At 40.4% G+C, this 26,270-nt stretch overlaps 1 protein-coding gene across 2 annotated transcripts in view; it reads left to right on the forward strand.

Moving 5' to 3' along the window:
- Positions 1-26,270, forward strand: part of scaper (S-phase cyclin A-associated protein in the ER) — a 330,941-nt gene that overhangs the window by 136,408 nt on the left and 168,263 nt on the right. For both annotated transcript variants that reach the window (XM_067973526.1, XM_067973527.1), the window contains exon 21: positions 19,186-19,251. In XM_067973526.1, coding sequence (XP_067829627.1) covers positions 19,186-19,251 — 66 coding nt within the window. The remainder of the gene's footprint in view (positions 1-19,185; positions 19,252-26,270) is intronic.

Below are 26,270 nucleotides of genomic sequence, written 5' to 3' on the forward strand. Positions count from 1 at the left end.
AAAGACACCACTCAATGTAGCACTGATCCATATAAGCCAAAAGACCCCAGGTTTGAATCCCAGTCTGTGCTGTTAGCTGATCTCACCCAAGGGGCTACAATTGGCTCAGGGCCTCTGAGCTGTGCAGGGAAGAATTGGCTCCTAATCACTAACCAGCATAGATTTGATGGGCTGAATGGCTTGTTTCTGTGATGCAACATTCAGTGACCCATTCTGGAATGTTTGTGTCCGAGAGGTTGAGTGAAAACAGGATTGGGTTTTCCACATTCAAATAGCCTTCTGACAATTACTAACTAAGCTCACACATAAAGATTGAACACTTGGGTGAGGTATCAGAGTGCCACCAGCGCCCATGGAAATTAACATTTGCGGCAATCAGCATTCTCGGGAGAAATTTATGGAATATATTTTATATAAGGAGCACTTCAGTATATTTAGGGTCTTGGCCCAAAGCATTCCTTTAATGAGTTCATCCCATGTCCAGATTCATGTTTCCCATTTTAGGAGTCATTCTCCTTTCAAATGGTGCACCTATCAATGTCGATATCCCTTCCAACTGTAGGGTTACCTCAGCTACCTGATTCACCTATTTATTTGCTGCATCACCAAATAGAAAAAGTTTTTTTTAAAATAAAAAATGAATCTTGAATTATTATAAAATGGGAAATGCAAACACAAAATGATTATAATATAAAATAATTCCACAAAACCTTGCTCTGAGAACAAAGCCTCTGTTGCCATTAAGATAAACACTAATAAAATTAGCTCAGAGAGGCAGCCAGAGATCAGATGTGGCTCATTGATGGCTTGCTTTATGTGCTTTTTGGTGTTTACATTAGTTTATGAAAAATGTAGGTCATTTTGACCCCTTGCTCCTAAAACCGAGAGACCATCGGAAGATTTAGAGGGTCATGTCTTGACCTTCAGTCCTGCAGGAACTATCTCATGGGCCAGCAAATGAAAAAAAGCACGCCATAGATTTTTCTTATGAGATTAGGTTTGTCTTTCGAGCTGAACTTGGGTCTCTTCATTAACTGGCACCTTTTGTAAACGATTGAGTGAATGAAATGCATTCATGGTGAATAAATGTTTTGAATGCATCAGCTGTTTGCAAGAAAAACCAGCAAAGCATTGTGCTGGTGACTGGTAAAGACTGACTGATTGAACAGGAACAGCATGCAAAATCACCATATTCATTTTTTTGAATTGCAGTTTTTTCTTCCCATTTAAAAAAAAATTGCTTTCTTTAGGCCACATCAACCAAGAGTGGAAGGCAGGCAATCTGCTTGAGTGCTGTTGATGTGCTTGTGTGGTGTGAGTGGCTGGTAGGGATTTTCCTCATCCTTTCTTCTGAACAGGAGGTTAGCGTCTGCTTGTTGTGTACCTTTGATGTTACAGCCAAGATTCAAAACACCTTGTGGTCCTCATCCTCTGATACAGTACTTTTCATTGTTCCCTATTCCTTCTGCTCCGCCATCAGTAGCCATTCTTTCCATCTTGTCGCTTCCCTTCCCGCTCCCAGAAGCCTCCTAAAATCCCTTTTCTTTGACATTGCTTCCATCTTCCCTTTAACTTCTTCTTCCCTCTTTGTCCCCTCACCCTTTTTGAAACGTCTTTTTTTATGTGAGGAGCACTATAATCAATGTTTAGGGTTGCAGGCATAAACTGGCAGTCTCCTGTTGCGTGATGTATACAACAGTGCACTGCCCACAAAATCTACCACTATTGAAATTCACTGAAAGAAGCAGGCTCTTCTGAATTTCCACAATGCACAGTATGTCAATCCAATTGAAGGCATTGAGTGATGTTTGGTTGAATGTTGTGTCGGTTTTCTTACCTCAATTGCAGAGTTGAATAAGTTGAAAATGCGAAACCTGGTCTTAGAATGCCAAATCCATATGCTTTTCAGTGCCTTTAGCATCTTGGATGTTTGTTTCTAACTCTGGTGAGTTGTACCATGATGTTTTTACACTTGGTATTTGTGTTCAAGTTGCTATTGGCAAGGAGAGTACTGAAACCTTTGGAGTATTTACAAGGCTTGTATGTAATACAGCCATGGTGATTCCAATGAAATCACAAGCTCAAAAGTGAAGCTTGGCCAGCAAGAAGAAACTATCAGCCAGGATTCCTCCTCCTCCTAATTGCTATCCAATGAGTCCTAGTGGAAAGTGCATATTTGTGGATGTTGAACGAAGACAGGATCTGGGTTCGTTGCAATTGTCCTGCAAATTGAATTGCCTGCTAAAACTCACCGTGGAGGCTCACACCTGCAGAGTGGCCAGAAGGGTAGGGTTCCAGAGAGTGTCCAGTACTTCTGAGTAGCTTGAGGAGAGATGGGGCCGCAGCTGCAAAATGCAGTGAATTGAATCCTTAGACTGTATTACTGTTTTGAGTGTCTCTTACCTCAATATATTGGCAACTGTATTCAGTGTAAAATTTTATTTTCGTTTTTAAGTATTAAAGCGCATCGTTGCGTACTGGGCTCGGAGGTCTGAGAGTTTATAGTTCCCTGCTGTCGAATGGTGAACCAACTGATGTGACTTAAGCAGAAGTGTCATACTGCTCCTGGACAGAAGTGAATGGCATTGTTCATAGAATCATAGAATGGTTACAGAACGGAAGGAGGCCATTTGGCCCATCGAGTCTGTGCCGGCTTTATGCAAGAGCAATCCAACTAGTCCCACTCCCCCACCCTGTCCCCGTAGCCCTGCAAATTTTTTCCCTTCAAGTACTTGTCCAATTCCCTTTTGAAAGTCACAATTGAATCTGCCTCCACCAGCCCCTCAGGCAGTGCATTCCAGATCACAACCACTTGCTGTGTAAAAAAAAAAGATTTTCCTCATGTCGCCTTTGGTTCTTTTGCCAATCACCTTAAATCTATGTCCTCTGGTTCTTGACTCTTCTGCCAATGAGAACAGTTTCTCTTTATCTACTCTGTCTAGACCCTTCATGATTTTGAAAACCTCTATCAAATCTCCTCTCAACCTTCTCTGCTCTAAGGAGAACAACCCCAACTTCTCTAGTCTATCCACATAACTGAAGTCCCTCACCCCTGGAATCATTCTAATAAATCTCTTCTGCACCCACTCTAAGGCCTTCACATCCTTCCTAAAGTGCAGTGCCCAGAACTGGACACAATATTCCAGTTGTGGCCGAACCAGTGTTTTGTAAAAGTTCATCATAACCTCCTTGCTTTTGTACTCTATACCTCTATTTATAAAGCCCAGGATCCCATATGCTTTCTTAACCGCTTTCTCAACCTGCCCTGCAACCTTCAGCGATTTATGCACATATACCCCCAGATCTCTCTGTTCCTGCACCACTTTTAGAATTGTACCGTTTAGTTTGTATTGCACCTCCTCGTTCTTCCGACTGAAATGTATCACTTCACTCTTTTCTGCGTTAAATTTCATCTGCCACATGTCCGCCCATTCCACTAGCCTATCTATGTCCTCTTGAAATCTATCACTATCCTCCTCACTGTTCACTACCCTTCGAAGTTTTGTGTCATCTGCAAATTTTGAAATTGTGCCCAGATACCCAAGTCCAAGTCATTAACATACATCAAGAAAAGCAATGATCCTAGTACCGACCCCTGGAGAACACCCTCTGGCCCAAAAAATAACCATTCGCCACTACTCTCTGTTTCCTATTACTTAGCCAATTTCGTATCCATGCTGCCACTGCCCCTTTTATTCCATCAGCTTCAACTTTGATGACAAGCATGTTATGCAGCACTTTATCAAAAGCCTTTTGGAAGTCCATATACACAACATCAACCACATTGCTCTCATCGACCCTCTCTGTTACCTCATCAAAATGCTCAATTAAGTTAGTTAAACACGATTTGCCTTTAACAAATCCGTGCTGGCTTTCCTTAATTAATGCACACTTGTCCAAGTGACTGTTAATTTTGTACCGGATTAACGTTTCTAAAAGTTTCCCCACTACCAAGGTTAAACTGACTGGCCTGTAGTCGCTAGGTTTATCCTTACACCCTTTTTTGAACAAGGGTGTAACATTTGCAATTCTCCAGTCCTCTGGCACCACCACTGTATTTAAGGATGATTGGAAGATTATAGCCAGTACCTCTGCAATTTCCACCCTTACTTCCCTCAGCAAACTAAGATGCATCCCATCCAGACCGGGAGACTTATCTACTTTAAGTACAGCTAGCCTTTCTAGTACCTCCTCTATCAATTTTAGACCCAACCAGTATCTCAAGTACCTCCTCTTTTACTGTGACTTTGGCAGCATCTTCTTCCTTGGTAAAGACAGTTGCAAAGTACTTATTTAGTACCTCAGCCATGCCCTCTGCCTCCAAGCGTAGATCTTTTTGGTTCCGAATCAGTCCCACCCCTGCTCTTACTACCCATTCACTTTTTACATGCCTGTAGAAGACTTTTGGATTCCCTTTTATGTTAGCCGCCAGTCTATTCTCATACTCTCTCTTTGCCCCTCTTATTTCCTTTTTCACTTCCCCTCTGAACTTTCTATATTCAGCCTGGTTCTCACTTGTATTATTAACCTGACATCTGTCATATGCCCCTTTTTTCTGCTTCATCTTACTCTCTATCTCTTTTGTCATCCAGGGAACTCTGGCTTTAGTTGCCCTACCTTTCTCCCTCGTGGGAAAGCACCTAGACTGTACCCAAACCATCTCCTCTTTGAAGGCCGCCCATTGTTCAATTACAATTTTGCCCTCTGCCGGTACCTCTGGTCTCGAGGCCTCTTCCCCCTCTCTTTATTGGCCCCTACCGCTCAGTCTGCTCCGCTCCACCTCCGCTGATACCTCTGGTCTCGGCCTCTTCCCCCACTCTTTATGGGCCCGCTGCCTCTCTGTCGCTGCTCAGGTCCGCTGCGCTCTGCCTCCGCCGGTACCTCAGGTCTCGAGGCCTCTTCCCCCGCTCTTTATGGGGCCTGCTGCCACTCAGATCCATTCCGTTCTGCCGCCGCTGGTACCTCTTTGAATATAATTGTCTCCGGACTAAAGAGCAAGTGAATCCTATAAAGTGGTAAGAAAACCTTCTTTCCAGTCTCTGAGAAAAGAGGCACTCCTAATTACACTGCATGCTGATAGCTGCTTTATCTGGCTGTGGCTATTACATGAAAAACCGAGGTCTCAGTTGACTAGTACAACAGCATCTGGGGATGATTCAGAAGCAAGGTTGCTCTTTGAAATATCAATATCAAAACCCACAGAACAAATCTAAACCATATTCAAATGAATTTTAAAAATATTATATAGGCAGCTAAGTGAAGCAGCACATCGGATGTAACAGTGCACTGAAAAGACCTGTATTTGTGCCTGCGGTACTGTTCTTGGGGCAAGACTGTGATTCTCTTGAGCATTCAACCATCTTAACTGGTGACCCTCTCGTGTTCCATTCAATGAATTTAACTTGAAAAAAACAGTGATTTTAGCACACTGAAATAAACATACCAATAAAAAAAGTCCTCAACATATATATTTCTTTAAATGTGTTTCTCTTTTTTAATTACTTTTTGTCTCTCTTAGTTGCACTACCCTGAATACCAGCCTCTGGCTCAGAAAGCGCTCAGGACATCTGATCCCATGTCTGTGCCCCTAGTACTAGTCTGTAATCAAATGTTAAGAGATGTGCCACAGCATCTGGGATGATCAATTATGTAATCAAGAAAATTTTATTTTTAAAAGTTCCCCGAAGGGAATTGTTTCAGCTTGGAACTTCCCACTGGCCAAAAGCACCCATCTGGCACAAACACAGGCCCTACCAGAATGTTAGTACACCCAATGTGCTCTTTCTCCTTCAGCTGCCTATAAAGCAATTTTAAAAAATTTGTTGTAATATAGTTTCAATGTGTATAGTGTTCAGTTTGTGCCTGTGTGTTATTGGGGGAGTGTTGCCTTGATATTTCAAAGAGCAGCCTTGCTTGTGAGCGGTCCCATATGCTGTTCTGCTGGCAGACTGAGACCCCTGATTTTGACGAGATAGCCAAACACCTCAGTGGATATTCTGTTGCATCGTAGGTAGGGGGTAAATGAAGGGACAAGTCATGATGAATTGAATATTATCAGCTCTGCTTGGCAGCTTTGTGATCTCACTGACCGCTAATATTTATAACCAGAAACCATTTAGCCAGAGCTGTTTGAAGAGTAATATATTGCCCAGCAATTGCACCAAGTTTAACCCCTGTCTTTATAAAACTGTCAGCGTCTGATTCTCAGATATAAACTGATGAACCACTGACGGAGCCTGTATACAGAACAAAAGGAAGAGAAAGAATCACAAGGGTATAAAATCGGGGAGAAACCCAGCATGTTTTAAGTATATTGTCACTGTGTACCAAGGTATATTCTAGTTCTCAATATTTATTGAGTAATAATAATCCGTAATGATGACTAGTGGAGGAACAAGAATAGCATGAAAATGTTGGTCCATTGCACGGTGTTAACCTTCTGACTTTTTGTCGAGAGCCGCAATCCCAAGCAGTGACATTCTCGAGAGCCACTACCATGCTGCAACACAGATAGATGGGACCCAGGTTTATGATTGCAGTTGCCCACGTGTTGAGCTCCTGTTTTAAACATGTGCCCAGAACAGTCATCAAGTGGAAGCCAGAAATTTTCCCACAGGAACTGAAGACTCGTGTGATGAAAATTGGAATCCCTGCCTTTATTTTATATGGTTTGAAGTAGCTAGGGTTAAAATGGAGGCTGCTCACTCTTTGCAGGATACAGAATGGAAGATAGGCACTCTGTGGAAAACAACTGATAAAAGGATTCCCTCAGATCACTGGGGCAATGTGTGTAGCTTGACTAAAGATGTAATTTCTGGTGTGCTCTGTGCATGAATACAGTCTGGTTAAAATGCAGAAGAGAAAATACAATTATTATAAGCCGTTCTCCCATGACTGACTAAGGCATGAAAACTGTTAACCTTTTAATTGCCTGACTGCTGGAAAGGAATTATTTGAACTTCAAAGGAAAAAAAATTCTTCATGTACTGGAAATTTACTATTCTTCAGTATTCTATTTATCACGCCACCACACAGGATGGGTGGATAGAACTCCATAAGAAGAATCTTGTGTATATGTAACTAGAGACTATGATTGTCTTTCTCAGAACTTGCTGGGACTAGCTAGAAGAATCTTGGACTCTCCCTTTTAAGAAGTCAACCCACTTTGATAATTTTGATGCATTATATCTTGCCTGTGTCTTTCTGTTTCTATATAACTTTTTACTTTTAAATAAATCTGGAGAGTAGTTTTGACCTGTGTGCAGTAGTTTAATAGTGCAATATTTTCTGCTGTTGAAGTGACAGCAGAGCATGGTGGATACACTGTATTCTCTCCAATGAGCAGTTTACTGCAGTAAGAGCATACTGTTAGACCCAGAGTACGCTAACCCAAACATGGCAGAGACTTTGTTTGCTTCTGAAAACTGTCGTCTAGCTGTTTACACAATTAAAGGTGTTGAGAGAGAGCCTGAAATTTAACACTCCCTTGCTAAAGTAACTGCTATTAGTTCTATGATTTCATAGAACCTTTTCTTGCACTCTATGGATGCCACCTCCGAATAGCATTCCCTTCTTTCTTGGATGGCAAGAAGAGATGAAACAGCATCAAAATCCAATTCTAGCATTATCCCACAGCCAGACAGGGTACAAGTGATGTCCCTGAGACAAGTGGAGCAACAAATTAGCCAAGCGCAATAGATGAAGGAGAGGCAGGATGCAAATGACCCGCAGGCCATGAATATGATTGGGACTGGCTTATTATTAAAAAATTTTCTTTAAAAAAAATTTGGAACTGGTGAGCACTAGTCATCTGAAGAGGGCATGCAGGATGGGTCTGGTCATTGAGTTCATTTTATCAGCAGGATTTCCAAAAGTAATTGCCTGTGTGAAGGGCAGCTCAAAATATTTTATTGGGTTTACCAAAGTTTTCACTGTTGAAATGTTAAGGTGCCAGATATGTACTGGACAGATTCAGAGAAGTCGGTGACCTTGTCCTCATTTTAGGGGGCTTTGCTGGTTGAACAGTATCGGATTACGATCCTTGGGAAGATCAAGTCCATTAAGAAAATAATGGCGGAGTCCAGCACCCCCTTCTTGAATCGACAGCCTTCTGACTCGGAGGCATGAGTGGTACCAACTGAGCCAACCTGATCCTCACTAATATGGACCATCTGAATGATCTCTTATTCACAGCATGTTGTTACATTTCTGTTATGTGGCTTTGAATAGGGCTACCTCTCAGATCAGTCTGAATTGTATCTGTAGTACTGTATAAGCAAATAGGAGGGCTGGAGAATTGCTCCCAGCTGAGAAAAGACCATGTGGAAAGCTGATTTGACAGACTGTGTACGTAAAGAGACTCGCAATGAGCGGAGAGAATCAGGGAATGATAGGAGAGAGAACATTATGGCGAGACTTTTGTGGTGTCTCTGGCCAGCCTGATTACAATAATGACTGACATGGCAGCTGAACTGTTAAATCACAAACAAATTAAATGATACTGGATTATTAGCCCCTTGAAGCATCATCCCTGTCCCCCTGCTCCCCGGCAAAAAAAAATTGAAATAAAGTCTACTCTTAATTCAAAATTGCTACGTTTGAGTTATCCTTTAATATGATTGAAATTGTACAAAAAATGCCTTCTGTGCTGTTTTATTTAAATTGCTTAATTCAAACGACAAGGTAATTAGAATTGCGCCAAAAACAACCTTGAATTAACAGATTAAGTAGACTGTAAAACCATTCACAAAAACTTGGTTATACATTCATTACATTACAATATCCATTTTTAAATTTAAAAATTTACATTTACGGCAAAAAGAACAGCATTTTCACTGCTTGTGAAAATTGATGCAGTGAATCACATTGCACGTAGTAAGTGTAAAAATTTACAGGCTGTTGCACCACTTATCCTGACAATGACTTCTTTGAGTTATACTCTGTAATGGTAGATAAAGATTTTAAATGGTAGGTCTGCATTCTGGCATGTTCATATTGTAAGAGCTAACAGGATTAAATTGGGACTGTAGTTCAGCTACTCAAGGTGATTTAAATGCAGCATGTTCTAGATTTGAATTACAGTTATGTTCGGATTGGTTGTTATTGGAAAATTATTACTTTGTGAAATTTAAACACTTAGGTTTAAAAGGATTCTTTGAAAAACATAATGTTCAGGGTTCCTTAAAGTTTAGGTTTCATGGTTGTTCTCAACTAAGACAAGGCTAATGTGGTATTTATTTATGTAAATTCAGAGAGCAATGCTGAATATAGACAAGGCAGCAACAGTGTCTTTGAAACCACAAAAATCCACTTTGGGAGATGTGCTTCCAATAGACCTCCAGAGGCAAAGGAATTCTGGATGCTATGGGGTAGCCATTCTTTCTCTCCATAATTCTCAGCCCGCATACACAGCAATTCGGTTTTTACATTGCTGTCCTGTATGGACCTCCCTCTAACATCAGACAAAGTTTATGACCAGAAGACAACTTTTTAGCAACTGTATATTCACGATCTTGCACCTGTGCGGCTGTTTGTGTTGACATTGATGTTGTGAATGCACAGCATGAGTAGGACGAATTCAGAGCACCAGTAATCTCACCACATTGCAAAGCCACTGCCACTGGGTGTCTTTCCCCAATATGAACATGTTATAAAAATATGCTTTTCTTTTTTCCCTTCTCTTCCACTCCCACTCCCACTCCCCTCGACCACCTGATTGCTTTTTCCTGTAAATCCTAAAAGGACAAATACATGGTAACTCTTAAATCTTGACCATGGATTTGTGCCTCATGCTTCAGGTTCTCATTTGTCTTTATTCTGGAATTAATGAGATGAACTAGACGTACTTGGTGATTCGATGTGTCCCAGTCTGTAGTTAAACTCAGTCTGGTGACAGGGGTCGTGGTCTCGCAGGGTCACTAGAAGGGCGTGATCCTTCTGTCACCTTATTAAAAAGAGCTGTTAAAGCTGACACCGGTCATTAGCTTTGTGACATACTACCACGCTTTTCAGTGCCTTGCTGTGTTTGCCCCCTGTTTTTCACTAATCAATACTGTAAAGTGTGAGTGATACATTGAGGATACCTTTCAGTGAATTACAAGGTAATGATTCAATCATGGGGTTCAGATTACGTCATAAGCTACAAGGGAAAAGCATGAGTGGTTTGTTACCCCTCTGATATTGTGTTAAATTCACTTAAAGTAGTAAATATAACATATATAGTATTGAATTTACTTTACATTTTTTCTATTGCTGTATTCTGATGCTGAAAATCATATTGATTTTATGATGGAGTCACTATAGTATTAGCATGGTGTTTTTTTTTGTATAAACCATAAAATACATGAAAACTCACTGCATATGTAATAAATCTATATATAATTGCATTACCACGACTAATACTCAGAAGTTCTAGAAAGAGTAATGTGTAGTGTTGCCGTGCAGTACTGAGGGAGTGCTACATTATCACAGGTGTCATCTTGCTCCTGTGATTCAGGTGGATATATAAGATCCCATGGCCTGGCCAACAACAGTCACCATACTTCAAAGTAATTCCTTGTATGTGTATTTTTGGCAGACATGATAAGGCTTTGTTTAAATGGAAGTCTCTCTCTCTCTCTCTCTCTCTCTCTCTCTTCCAGGAATCATTTAAAAAACAGTTGGAATCCATTTTGGGAGTAGGGTTTTTCTGGATAGATAAGCTAAAATGAGTCGAATAGCCTTTCCCATCTGTATCTATGTTGTGGCTGAAAAGCTTTCTCTAGAGTACTATACAAATTGGGTTGGGACAGGCAATGTAGAGAAATCATCTGAGAATGCTATCCCTTTAAGAAACTTGTGTTGCTACTTTGATCAGGGGGCGATCTCCCGCTCCACTGAATATAAAGCCTTGTTCTAAACTGCACCCGTAGTTATTTCTCATTCATCCACTCCAGTGAAGTATAAGACTGCAGATAAAACTTGGATATTTCTTAGCAGGAAGCTTACCCTGTCAGTATCTAAGTATTGAACACACCAAAGAATGAGATTTTGTAGGGCATGCTACTTGTTTTAGTGCGAATTGCAATAGTTGTTATAAATTAAATAGCCAGGTGATAAAGGATAGAATACTAGAGCCTGGTCTTCAGTTGCTTCCAAGCCTTTATTCACAGAGAACACCATTGCTCATCGTGCATCCCCGAGGTAAACTCCCTCCTATAAATGGATACGAGAGAACATAATTGACATCACCTGAATACAATTAACACTAATTGATATAAATCACAGATACAATTAACCTATAGTGTTTTTTTTAGTTCTGTATTGAATAGTATTGACCAGTGGCAGCTTGATATTTTCTTCAATTGTTGGATTTCTTGCTCCATTTCCACGTGGAAAAAAAAACTTAATCCTGCAATCAGTGACACTGAAAATGTACAGGTTGATTGATAGCTACAAGTTGGGACTGCCAGTGGCCTAGTGGGAAAAGGTAATGCCTAGAGAAGCACTAAGCCATTCAGATATATTCCTGGTTTGTGCCAGGTTGGCTTATCTCAACTGGGAACTGGATTGAGTGCTATAATCACCTTGGCGCCTGTGGACCCAGGTAGGACTCCTGCTCCTGATCACTGTACAACACTCGGCTTTCAGCAGAGGTGACCGCTAATGATCAAGGGCCCTTAAAGTGCACAAATGTAGATGATCTGGTGGTATTTCCCTTCATGGTCGAATAGTCTGCTCTTACATGTTGCGTAGACTAACACGTGATGAATGGCCACTTGGGCAAGGAGTCAGAGAACTGCCTGTGCCCATAGAACTGTTACCCTAGTCAGGGGAGTTGGTGGGGCGGGGGCAGAAACCACTGGAAACAAAATGTGTGACTGATTCGTACCTTAACTTTGAGACATACGTCCTGTTGAAAAAAAACACATTTAGTCTAATCATGGGGATTCATATAGGGGGCACAAGCCTTTTGTTTGTAATAGACTTGAACTCTTAATGTAAACAAGCCTGGTGTAGTGATGCATAACTATGCATCTTTTAAGTGAGGGCAGCCTGACAGGAACAGTATGGTGCGTACAACCTAACTAATCTTTCTGGCTGATGGCCATTTGGCAAACACATACAGATGCCACTGTATTAACCTTAATCAGAGGTCTTGACAACTGAGAGGGCAGTAGAAACTGTGCAGACCAAGTCGGGATTTACTTCCTCTAGTTTAACCCACTGTATACTGAATAGCTGCTGCACATTTTAACAATTTTTTTTCTTCCCTTCTCCCCCATCTTTTCTTCCCAATTTTCTTTCCTCTTTATCTCCATTGACCCCTTGATGGGTACAGTTCCATAGGCACCTCTAGCACCTTGTGAAAGTGACTGTTTTGAATGCATGAGTTTAAACAGTGAATGTTGACTGGCTATTGGTCGACAGGGTATAACAAAGAATAAATGCTGTCCTCACCCACATCCAGAAGGTAGTGATCAAGGGTGGAACCTTGCTGATTTTCCCCTCCCTAACAGCAATGAATTATAAAGCCCATACACCCACCCTAGCTGAGATCAGCACAGAATAGATATCGAACCTGTGGGCCCTTTCTATCTGTATGGCTCAGTTTCTCACTTTTTAATAGTATTGGTCGAGAGAGGAATATTGGCCCTACTCTATGTCAAGTAGTGCCATGAGATCTTTAACATCCATCTAAATAGGCTTTGGTTTAAAGTCTCATCCTAAAGACAGCTGCTCCAGACTATTCAGCACTCCCTGTGCTGCTGTCAGAGGAGCCTACCTGTTTGTATTTTATCCTTTAGCGTATTGTATATTGCATTTTCCTGTAAAGTATGTGAAAGAAGTTTGAATGTCTTTAGGTCCTAGAAAATTTGTGAAAATGCCAAGAAAGCCTGGAATTTTCACTGAATGTATAAAATAGCAGGAACGAGTTACAACAAAGGAAAACATGGAATGAGAATAGGCTGGAAAAACCTGTTCCCTTCAAGTTGCCGTGTACAATTTGGCTGATTCGTTGAGGGAGGCAAGCAACCAACCAACCACAAGAAAACTTCTAAGATGATAACATTCTGAAATTTCTCAGCAAATAGACAGAGTAGATAGAGAGAAACTGCTCCCATTGGCGGAAGGGTCAAGAACCAGAGGACATAGATTTAAAGTAATTGGCAAAAGAACCAAGGACGACATGAGGAAAAACTTTTTTACACAGCGAGTGGTTATTATCTGGAATGCACTGCCTGAGGGAGTGGTGGAGGCAGACTCAATCGTGGCTTTCAGAAGGGAATTGGACAAGTACTTGAAGGGAAAAAATTTGCAGGGCTATGGGGAAAGGGCGGGGGAGTGGGACTAGCTGGATTGCTCTTGCAGAGAGCCGGCACAAGCTCGACAGGCCAAATGGCCTCCTTCTGTGCAGTAACCATTCTATGATTCTACAACCCCCAAGAACAAAGAGGCAGAACTTAATATTAAATGAACTGTACAACTCATGCTTACAAACCTGAGTTTCAAATGGTCTCAGCAGCAAATGAACTCTCATGATCTTTAAAGTATTTGATTATTTCTGACTGCCATTATAATCTTCAATCCTGTCCTCGAACGGATAGTTATCCAACTCTGTTTTAAAAGAACTAGCTTTTTACTGGTAGTCAATTCCATAAATCTGCTACTCTTTAGAGTGTCTTGAGCAGTCCTGATTTCAGGCCAGGGTGCCCATATGAGAAATAACTCTGCTTGCAATGTCTTCCTTTCTTGTAGGAAGAAATCCAAAAGAGCTTTTAGTTTACCTTTTTTCTTTCTTGTCTGAGGAGAACGACCTCCACATACGTCTCCCCCATTTATTTTTTCATGGAAGTGACGGTCTTTCTATGCCCGCTCGCTTTTAATGCAAATTAAGGAGAGAGTAACGGATCTGCTGCAACAGAGGCTTTACTTCTATGACAGATTCTTTGACCCTCATTTTCTTGAATTTGCCAATCTTCTTGGTTCCCTACAGGTTGGGTTGCTTATGCTAAGCACAAACCACGTGTCTGTCATCAGGTGAACTCCTGAAGTGTAAGAGTTCTTGGGGATTCACTTACTGCTTTCTTGCAGCAACGAGACTCAGTAGAGTGGGGCAAATTAATTCTGCTTCACACTGATCTGTGGCACTGCATATTGATGCTCTACAGTGCAGTGTCACAGGCATAACTTTCTCAACAAATGAAACCATCATAAATGCTCATGATTAACTCTTAAAATCCTGCCTATTTTTTTCTATCAGTTTTTGTTGTGTTTGCTTGAATATTTTGGCTTAAACAGCCAGCAGTGTTAACATGAGGGAACTGCACGGAGCAGTTACTGAGCCCAACAGTACAAGAAAACTGGATTAATATGTACAGCTAGAATAACGTGATTGCCCAAAGCCCCTGAGTTAACATCTCTACTAATGTTAATTCAGCTCCTTTTATGCTGTTCAGCTCACTGACTCATCCAGTGCCAGATCTCTTCTATCCCTCAAAGATGCCATCACTGTTCATAGTTTCTACAAAAGAAACAGGTAAAAAAGAGATTAATCCTAATTCTTTGTAACTGATTTTTTTTAAGTGTTTCTGTTGGTGAGGCTCCCTCTTTGATGGCTGTAATTGGATTTCTGAGTTCACAGGTTGCTTATAATTTTGCAGTTTGATGTTATCTGAAATCTTCCAGAGAGGTTATAAGCTTGTAACTATCTCCCACCTTCCTGTTCTACATAGAACATCTGGAGAACTTTGTTACATCTGACTTTTGAATGCTATGCTGACTGGTAGTACATATACAGAAAATGTTTTGTACAACTTAAAGTATTATAGTTTATATTACATAAATAGAATAGATTATTTTGTAATTACCAATATCTCCTGTATATACTGAAGATTTTTTTCTTAAATGTTTTGGATTTTTATTTTCATATCACGTTAGTCTTTTCACACTCAAAGAATTAAAATAGCAATTGAAAAGGCAGCAGAAAGCTGGAGAAAATGCTTTGAATGTAAGCTATTACATGCCATATATAAGTTTTCATTTTCCCCAAGGACCTCTTGTCTGTATCCTTGGTGATGTCAGCTAAAGGGAATCCATGTTTGCCTTGTAGCATTGCTACTTTTGGATATGACCTGTTTGCAGACCATTTGGGTGCTACCTTTTCGACTCTATTTAACACTGCTGAATTTTTGGATTGTTTATGTATTCACGTTTTTTTAACACAAGGTGTGGAGATAAAATCTAAGTTAACCCTATTAAACCCTGATTGATGACAGTCATGGTGAAGTTTCCATGACTGGATGAACCTACTCTGGTGGGAAACACAGTACCAGGAAAACTGTAAAATTGGGTAAAATTAATTTCATTGCAAAAAAAGGAGGAAGTATAGGATTAATTTGTTCTTCATTCATTCCGCTCACACTTATGAATGCTTCAACCATCATCAAAATGGTGGAAAGACAATTGGGACACTGCCTATTTGGTAAATAATTTTTGTCTGAACATGTCTTAGGATATTTCTCTACTTCAAAGGTGCTATATAAATGCAAGTTGTAAAAATTTAGCACCATACAGGAATCATACTAATCCTCTCGTCTCCCTCGTTTGCCACTGTATGGAGAGCCTTGTTCTGGCAGCATACTTCAATTCTTTATTTCCTGTTGTTGGCAGCAGTTTATCCTAATGTCAATAAAATGGGGTAAAAATAAATCTTTGCTGCTTTGTTAATCCTTGAACATTTATTGTGTCAATCTTATTATTTGCAATCTTTTTATAAATGTTTAGGTTTATGAGGTTTTTTTTCTCACTGTTTTGTCAATTTTTCAACTCAGTAAAATCATCCGTGTCTCAGAATTTTTTTTCTTTAAAATATAGTCCTTCTGAAACTTTTATTTTTAAAGTTTATATTTCAAAAAGAAAAAGCCTGGTTACTTATGGCTGCTGTGAAGCGATGAGTCGCAATGCCCTGCTAGCTTCCTGTAGGACTCCCCTTTGTCTACATATTTGTGCAGTGATTCCACATGAGCTGCCTTCTGCATTGCTGGTCTGAATGAGTTGGTACCAAATTATACTTGTAGTACTGTCGGATACCTCCAGCACAAGGCCTTGTGAAGGCTGATGGTTGGGTGACAGCTTTCACCTGTTAAGCTAGGCATGCTGGAGCCAAACTAGGCAGTATCAGAGCAGCGGTGCCTCTTATCTCTGGGAGCTATGGCTGTTAGCCAATGTAAACAAAATAGATGGAGGCAGTTCAGAACATTTTGTTAAGCAACAGTGACTGCATCTTGTAAAGAATATCATTTTGTTTTACACATCCGAAACCACACACCAGCCTATGGGGTTAATTCATATGTTTGTGAGTAAACAAATGGTTCAAAATCTTTGTGCCTTCAGAATTCAGATAATTGTTTGGAATACTGTTGCACTGTTTATTAGCAAATCAGTCTCTGAAAGTTTTTTATTTTAATTCTGATGCTTGTTAGGAGTTATCCAATGGCCATTGGTGAAGAAGCACTTTGGGAGTGACGTGAAAACATTTTTTACGAGACCATTGAGTCCTTTTATACACTAGCCAAACTCCTCTTCAAATAACTTAGATTTTTATGGAACCTGAACTTGTCAGAAACACATTTATATGTTTCAATATGTCTTCTTGTGGAATGCTGTACAAAGAAAATACTTGCATTCATTTAGCACGTTATCACATCTCTCAAAAGCATATCGATGCGCTTCATATGCAATGAATTAGTTTGAAGTGCAGTAACTGTTATGTGGGCAGATGTAGCGGCCATTTCTCGTCAAAGGACAGCACCTTGGACAATGAAGCATTCCCTCGTTACCACACTGAAGTGTCAGCCTAGATTATGTGCTCAAGTCCTCGAATTGGGTTTGAGCCCACAACCTTCGGGTAATGTGTGATACCAAGGGAGCCAAGCTTTATGTTAATTTTATTTGGTAAAGGTACATTTTTTTGAAAAGATGACCGTTAAAATGAAGATCAAGATAGGTCGGCAAAAAAAAAATGCTGGTGACAAATTATCTATCACAATACCTACACAGTGAAGTGAAGCCATTCTGTTTAAAATGGTACATGTCTATAGAAAGATTCTTTATCTCCCTTTACTTTTGAGCAGTACTTATATGATATATAAATATGTGGATTTATAGACAATGGATATCCAGCTGCAAATTTAACGGGCAAATTTCAAAAGTTTTCTTCTGCTTATTTGGCAGTTTCTCTTCTAGAAAGTTATTCATCAATTTGTTGGCATCGGTGCAATTGCCCAAGGCAAATAACTAGTAGTTTTTTTAGTTGCCTTTCAGCTGTAATTATGTATCCAAATTATTTTGGAAATGTTTGAGTTCAAGTTATTACCTAGTTTGACAGTGGTTAGTTTTAATCAGCTCATTTGCTCTTTCTCACCGCAACCCTCCCCCCATTTTTGTTCCATCTCTGCAAGGTTCTATAAGTTCTTCTACCCTGGAGCTGCTTTGCACCCTTCCCTGACTGATGATGTGTAAATCTGTCCCTAGACCTGTACTCAAACTGCTCTCTGAACAGTCAAGTTGTGGCCTGACTTATCCTCAGAAAAAATGCCTCACAGTGCTGAGATTATTACATTAGTCCTCAGTACCCTGGGGCTAAGGAGGGGGACAAAAAGTCAGCCAAGGTTCCTGCTTCTGGTTGTGACTCTGGCTGAGAAGCGGACATCAGATAGAATTGGACTGTGATGCCCTTCCTTAGTTGAACAGCTGTCAACACTTACTTTATAGGCTCACACATGAAGATTGGCCAATTGAGCAAAGTACTGGGCAGGAGCTTGCACCAATGAAACTGTACCCCAAAGTGAATCACCGCCTTCAGGAGAGATGGGGGAGGTGAAAGAACGTAAATCAAGGCTCCACTTTGAATTTATGACCTCATTCTGGATTGGGACCGCCATCGGGCTATTATTTGAAACTGAATTATTTCCGTTATTAGTCGGAAACTAATTCAGAAAATGATTAGTTTCTAACTTCTCTTGTCATGTCTTATGAATGAGTTCTCATAACGAGCAAGACAAATCACACTTTAATATCTCTAACAAATGCAATGATTATACTTGGCATCTGCAGTAAGAAGCTTAATAATTTAAATAAGACAAAATATGGATGGAAAGGAAGTTGAAAAATTACAAGACAACATCTTCAAACAGTCACAGCAAAATTCTAATGCCCAAGTGTGGCTCTGTAATAGATACTTACTTCACAAGTTTGCAAATTTAAGACTTAACACACTGCTACTCTCAGTCATTCTTTTTCAGGAGTCTGACCTATGCAATGAGTCCCCTCTCTTGGTCATCTCTTCTCCTACAATCCATAGGATTTTAATACCAAAATCAGTATTCTCTCTTCAGATGTGCCTATATATATAACTCTTACAGACTTGCTTACTGTGAGACTAAGTATGATAATATGCAGTGGGGATAGGAAGCTAATGGATAGGTAGACCCCTACATCCAATGATATAAGTTGATGCTACAGAAATAGGTGTCATTTAACCATTCTTACTTGATTTATGTTATCCTTTCCTACTCTTTTCAGTCTTGGTGCTGTCTTGCACTATGGGCATGTGCCCATCACCGTAGGATTTTAATGTTAAAAAAAATTGGGACTTGTTTCACTCCCACAAAACATGCATTCCAGTAAAGTGAATTTAGATATCAGCAATGTCTTTATTGTTATCTGGAAAATATTCTTTCTTCAGGTGTGCCTATATATAACTGTTACAGACTTACTGTAAGACCAAGTATGATAATATGCAGTGGGGATAGAAAGCTAATGGATAGAGAGAGACTCCTACATCCAATGATACAAGTGGACAGAAAAAGGGTCAAATTGGACAGCCCTGATAACATATTAAAAATAAAAATTCTTGCAGCATTGATTGTCAGTAGATGTCACTAGCATCAGTAGAAGAGCATTTTTGAGCACTTCACAGTTGAGTGAATGAAGTCCGGAAAGGGGACAGAAAGGAGAGTTTGGCCTGAAAGCGCAGTCGAAATCATAGGAATTTAAGACTTTTTTGAAGGAAGAGAGAGAGGTGACGAGGAAAAATCGTCTATTCTGAGTTGCAACAATGAATAATATATACTGACCATTTTATATTAGTATGAGAAACAGCAGTTAATGATTTAATGGCTTTCTTCTGTTCACTATATGCAGGGGTAAAGAGTATGAAAGCTCACTGGAAGCCAAAGCTCAGATCCCAGACTCACCCTTCAAAGCCAAGTAAGTGCTGTATAAACGGATAAGGCTCGTTTAATGTGTAAACAACAATTAAGCAATTGTGAATAGCGGTTGCATCGTAGCTAGTTCATACATTTGGAAGCAGCCATTGATTAATGCTAAGGTTTAATTTGGGGGTTATGTGCTGTAATAAAAACAGATAATGCTGGAAATACACCACAGGTCTATTTGCATCAAAGAGAAAAAAAAAGGTTAATATTTTGGGTAGAGGCCCTACCTCAGAAAAAGATAGGTGAGCGCCTTTATTGGAGTAACCAAAACAAAGAGGGATGGGTGAAGAACAGGTGAAGGTCACGAGAATAGCAATGAAAACTGTTAGATTGGCACCTTATGGGTTTAATGGGCTGCAAACATTTTTTTAAAGAAATAACTGGAAAGAGATGAAAAATGTAACAAACAAAAAGGGAACAGGATATAAAAACACAAACTAAAAGCATCATACAAACACAAAGGTAAAGGGACAAGATGCTATCTGCTATATGGTTAACAGAACACTGGCTGCCAGTTCCTATAAAAGTGCATTATGTCGTTAATGTTAAGAATTTCTCGGAGTGCTGAGGATTGTAGGTAGGAACTTGTGTTTCTGCTTCTCCTTTGCTTAAGTGCTGTGTATGTAGCTGAAGGGGTAGAACAAAACAGCAGCATTAATTGGTTTAGCATCTTAATTTTGCATTTATTCTCAGGAATCTCTCCTGATGGTTTAATGGTTAAATATCCTGTCTAATGTGGTTCTGAGCCACAAAGAGCAAGGAAGTCTCAGGTTTGATCTGTAGTCCAAGCTGAATTAAGTTGATTGTAGTTGGGCTGTTACATTTGACCTCTGCCTCCCTGGTTAAGGAGGGCTGAAATCAGTTGGGGCTCCTGCTTCCGATCACTATTAAGTGGTCCCTGCTATAAAACCGTGCATGGCGGTCCTTAGGTGAGGGCAGTATTGCACATGGCTGTGATGCCTCCCATGCAGAATAGTCAGAACATTCACGGTCTGTACTTATACGGCCACTTGAGTGAGGCATAAGAGGATTGCTGGCACCTGTGGAACCATAACCCCGCGTGAGTCAGTGGCCTCAGGAGAGGTGGGAGAAAAGGAAAACGCTCTCTGTTGGTATGTATATGTTATATAGAAATTTAAACAGTAGCAACAACAAAAAATAATAGGAACAGCAAAGTGCAACAAAGCAACCTGATCTTAAAGGCAATCTCGCCTTCTGTACTTGTTTTTTAAAAAAAATTAAACACTCACTATAATTATAACTAATTTTGCATCCTTTCTGAAAAATATTTTAATCTGAACCATGAGTTCTATGTCCTTATCAAGAGGAACTGGGTTGGAGGCATAGCTGAACCCAGTAATGTGAGGGAGTCCAATTAACATCAGAGAGACGATTAATATTACCCGACTCCTCCAGTGAATGTGTTATTTCAGCGGTGTACGGTAATTCAACCCCCTCAAGCTGTCAGGCTCTGTAACTCCTTCAGGCTAATTTCTCCAGTTGTATCATCAAAGCTCGAGACCTAAAAGAAAAAAGTATAAAACTGACAGAAACCCTTTGTAACTGCTTTTTGAAAATGGTATGAACAACTATAAAGCAAATGGTTATCTTAGGAGCACTTTTGATGGCTCAGTGAGTAAATGCACCACATGGTGTGGTATTGAACCATGCAGACGAGGAAGGTCCATGGTTCCATCTGATCAACGTTGAGTTACCTGGCTTCAGCTAGGGCAGTGGGCATCTAAAGTCGTTTTTGTACCTCTGGACTAGGATGGAGAAAAAAATCAAGTAGGGTTCCTGCTTCTTATGGGTACCAGTGACTCCCATTAGAAAGTGCAGGTTTATGGACAGGATTGAGCTCTGCTCTGATGCCTTTCACCCAGTTGAAGAGCGCTGTCTAGGCACATAGATGAAGAATGTTGACTTGGGTGAGGTAGTGGAGGGTTGCAATACTCATAGAAGTGTCAACATGAATCCTCACTTTCAGCTGAGGAGGATGGGAAGTTACGAGAGGAAAATACACTCCCCATTGTTTAGTACATTTTCATTATTTTTAATTTATTGTGCAAGGACTGTAATGTTATCAAGGATGTGTACTGACAAAGTTTTGTTCGTCACTGGACAAGCTAATCATTAGGAAGATTAATCTGATGAACACATGGGCATTTGATTAAAAATGCATATTATCCATCGACTATTCAAGCAGCTGCCAAGTTCATGTTGCCCCTCTCCTTGTGAGTTGTTAACTATGAGAGATCCAACCTCTTTTTTTTCCCCCCCACCTCCCCCAATTGCCATGCACCATTTTTTGGCCTCTTCCTAGGCTTTTGCCAATACCCCATTGAACTTGCTGTTGGACAGTATTTTACAGCTGCATGATCCCAAAATAGGTGCAGATGAGGAAGGACTTCAGCCCACCTTAGTACATCCCTCCAGAAAAACCTACATCCCCCCCCACATCATAGCAACCAACTGTTTCTTAAATGACTTTTTTGCCTCCCGTACTTTACCTGGAAGTCCAATTGATGTGCTTTGCTGACGTGTCTTTTTCTCTCTCCTGCCTTTCATGGTGAGGTCAGGCATCATGGGAGTGAAGCTTTGTTTTACCACTTATGGCACGGCGAGTGAACACAAAGACATTTGCACCATTGGGCTGCATTAGTGCATGTTTAGAATTTTGAATGTAAGGAATCTTACAACACCAGGTTATAGTCCAACAGTTTTATTTGAAAATCACAAGCTTTCAGAGCTTTCCTCCTTCGTCAGGTGTTGGACTGTTGGACTATAACCTGGTGTTGTAAGATTCCTTATATTTGTCCACCCCAGTCCATCACCGGCATCTCCACATCATAGAATTTTGAAGATTAAGAAATTTTCATATAGTCAGTCCCATGTGTCATAAACAGAACCCCAAGAAATTTTCATTGAAGGCAGTTTGCAATGCACAGATATTTTTCGCTTACAATGATCCTTTTGTGCCTGTGTTAACCCGGAAAATAATACACCACTTTTTTTTAAGAGGATGGGGAGGGGGGTTGGTGGTTTATGTGTGCCTTTTTCATTCTTTTTGTTTTCCACCACATGCAGCAGACAGTTAATCAGGGATCACAATCCCACCCTCGGGACGTGCAATTCAGACGGATAAATCAGCCTTCTTAAGTTTCACAGTACCAAAATGTAAATGCTTCAAGCACATTCTCATGCTGTATGATACTTCTCGATCTCCATTACAATTTCCTTTCTGGCACTGTCACATTTGGAAGTCTAAAATTTTCTGCCAGCTGTGTGAGACCTGCGTGTGCCAACCAGCAGTACAGCAATTTTAAAACGGCTAATAATTCACTAGGTGCTGACTGATTGGGTAAGTCTATTGGCCTTTTAAAAAAAGAAAGACTTGCATTTACATTGCGCTTTCACTCGAGTTTAGAAGAATGAGAGGGGACCTCTTTGAACCATATAAACTTCTGACAGGGCTAGACAGACTGGATGGGGGGATCCAGAACGAGGGGTCACAGTCTTAGGATACGGGGCAAGACATTTAGGACTGAGATGAGGAGAAATTTATTCACTCAGAGGGTGGTGAACCTGTGGAATTCTCTACCACAGAAGGCTGTGGAGGCCAAGTCACTGAATATATTTAAGAAGGAGTAGATAGATTTCTAGACACAAAAGGCGTCAAGGGGTATGGGGAGAGAGCGGGAATATGGCATTGAGATAGAGGAACAGCCGTGATCACATTGAATGGCGGAGCAGGCTCGAAGGGCCGAATGGCCTATTCCTGCTCCTATTTTCTATGTTTCTATGCCTATCACGACCTCAGGACGTCCCAAAGCTCTTTGCAACCAATGAAGCATTTTTGAAGTGAAGTCACTATTGTTTCCTACATTACACTCCCAAGTGGTCAAGCTCTAACTTTAAGATTGTGCCCCCTTGTTCTGGATTCCCCCGCCACAGCAAATAATTTCTCTTTCCTCTTCATCTACCCTATCGAATCCATTAATCATTTTAAATATCTCGATTAGATCACCCCTCAACCTTCCAAACTCATGGGAGTATAGGTTTATGCAACCTTCCCTCATAATTTAACACCTTATGCCCTCGTATCATTCTGGAGAATCTGAGCTGTACCCTTTCCAAGGCCAGTATATCTTTCTTGTGGTTTGGGCCCAAAACTGAATGCGCTACTTTGGATGGAGTCTGACCAAGGCTCTGTACAATTGAAGCATCACTTCCTCACTTTTGAATTCCAATCCCTTTGAGATAAAGGACATAATTCCATTATCTTTTTTGATTACTTTGTGTACCTGTTCACTTTCTTTTAGTGATCTGTGTGCATGGGCACCTAAACCATTTGCTCCTCCACAGCTTGTAGTCTCACCATTAAGAAAATATTCCGATTTATCTTTCTCCGATCCTAAATGTATGAACTCTCACTTCCCCTCGTTGAACTCCATCTGTCATAGTTTTACCCATTCACTTAGTCTGTCTATGTCCCTTTGTAACTTCCTCCTCCCATCCACACAACTTACTTTGCCCCCTAACATAGTGTCATCTGCAAACTTAGATATTCAACTCTCTATTCCTTCATCGAAGTCATTACTATGTATGGTGAAAATCTGAGGCCCCAGTACAGATCCCTGGGGAAGACCACTTGTCTTACCCCACCAATCAGAGAACAATTCCTTTATCCCTACTCTCTGTCTCCTACCTCCCAACCAATTACCAACCATGTCACAAGGTTACCTGTAATCCCATGCGCTCTCGTTTTTGCTAATAATCTCTTATGCGGAACCTTATGAAATGCCTTCTGGAAATCCATATAGACAACTTCCATATTCCCCTATACCCATTCTCCCCTTACTACCATGCTAATGACCTCCTCAAAAAAAAATTCAACTAGCTTGGTCAGACATGACCTTCCCTTCACAAATCCATGATCACTCTCTTTGATCAATTGATACCTGTCCGAGTGCTCAGTCGCTCTCTCTGATCATAGATTCCAGCAACTTCCCCACAATTGATATTGAAGTCTTAGGTTTGTGTTGATTCTTCTGCAGGTGATGCGCTCTGAATTCATTCTTAACCAAAACCTGCAATTTCAGTAGTACTATACAACGTGCTCGTTTGGTAGATCTTCAGAATGAAAATCCGTCGGCATAAAAATAGCCTGAGATACTGCTGAAAGAAACTGTCAGAATGAAGGGCCACTGTATTTTTAATCTTGGTGCATCTGATATTATTCTTCCTGCTATAGGCATGGTGGTAGCTGTCATTTAAAATAAAAAGATATACATGAAAGCCTGAGGGGCAGCTCATAATTATTATCATTTGCACAAGAGTACAAAGAGTTCTCTTTGCTCACTGCCTCAATCAAAAGCATACTTTCACAAAAAGGGCTATGAAACCCTGACAGGAGAGACCATAATTCAACCACACGGTTTTATTAAAATTTGAGGGTCCTAATTTTGGCTTAACTTATACATTAATTGAACACTCAGCACAACATTAGAATTGACATGTTAAACTAGTTGATGCTGGTAGAGTGCTTTGCTATTCTTTTGGCTACAATAGGTAAAAACTCGGAATGTTAAGGTGAAATGTTCTCAAACCATCTACATCTTGTAGAAACTGGAGTTGTCAGATGCTTAACCAAGTGACATAACTTTACCTCCATCCTCCCTCAAATGATGCTCTCTGTGCTGTTGTGAAAATTATTGGAGAGGAGGGAAGGAAGTTTGTGGATCCCAATCAAAAGTCAAAGTTTCTTCCAGCCTTAATATAGTAAGAAATGCCACAGGGGGAGTGCTGGCTTGGGGCCACGAGTATGTAATTGCTGCAGACAGAGATTAGGCATTTACTCAAGATTCCTATTGAGTTCCTGACAATTTTGATCCCATTTAGGTATGCTGGAGCCCATTGATGGGGAATTACTCATCAAGGAACTTTTGGCAGTGAGGAGTATTAAAACCAGCAACATCCTAGTTGAATAATTCAACCCAAAGACTTCCTTTTACATAGTGCTTTAACACACCACTGAAAAACCATCTCAACATGTTTCATATACCATAAATTATTTTGAAGTGCAGTGACTGTTATGTAGGCAAACAAGGCATCCATTTTGTACACAGCAAGATCCCACAAATAGCAATGAGATGAATGACCACTTAATTGTTTTTTGATGATGCTGATTGAGGGAGCAATATTTGCCATGGCACTAGAGGCTCCACGGGATCTTTGACATCAACCTCATCCATCAGAACAAGCAGATGGAGCCTCAGTTTAATATCTTATTCAAAGGACAGTACTTTCAAGAATGGAGCACTCCCTCAGTACTGCAGTGAAGTGTCAGCCTAGATTATATGTTCAGCACCAGGAATTTGACTCAGATAAGAGTGCCAACAACTGAGCCAAGCTGACATTGACATGAGCGCACTAAATGCCAGCAAGGACGATAGGATTTGGCAGCATGGTGCAATTAATATTTGATTGCAACACTCAAACAACAGTAAAGAATAAAATCAAGTTCAGTGACCTTTGCAAGATGCTCTCCATTTTGAGCAATCATTAGTCCCTCATTGATAGTTTAATGTGCTATAATGGATGGTGGGTGCACAGCAAAAACCATTGGAGAACTAATGGAGCATAGCTCCATGAGTACAAATCGCTGATTCTCAATCTCATCCATGTCACTATAAGGAAGTTCTGAGTGAAGTCTGGCTTCTTCTCCATAGGGAGAAAGGGAAAATGTGAAAGAAAGTCATCCTTGGAAGCACAAGAGTAAGAATGAGGAAAGATCACCTGACTACTGTTTCAGGCATGGTTGGTGTGAAACATGGACACAATTGGGGAAAAGGAGAAAGTAACTATCAATCATTTTTTTTAAATGGAGGGCTATCATCTCTCTCCTGCACTCAATCACACAAGTGCATATACATAGTTGTGCTACATAATCTGAGACTGCAAAAGAAGTGCAGTTTCCATCATGGAAAGTAGTTTTCCCTTGGGGCAGGC

This window comes from Heptranchias perlo, chromosome 38 (genome assembly GCF_035084215.1).
Source record: "Heptranchias perlo isolate sHepPer1 chromosome 38, sHepPer1.hap1, whole genome shotgun sequence".
NCBI classification, from domain to species: domain Eukaryota; kingdom Metazoa; phylum Chordata; class Chondrichthyes; order Hexanchiformes; family Hexanchidae; genus Heptranchias; species Heptranchias perlo.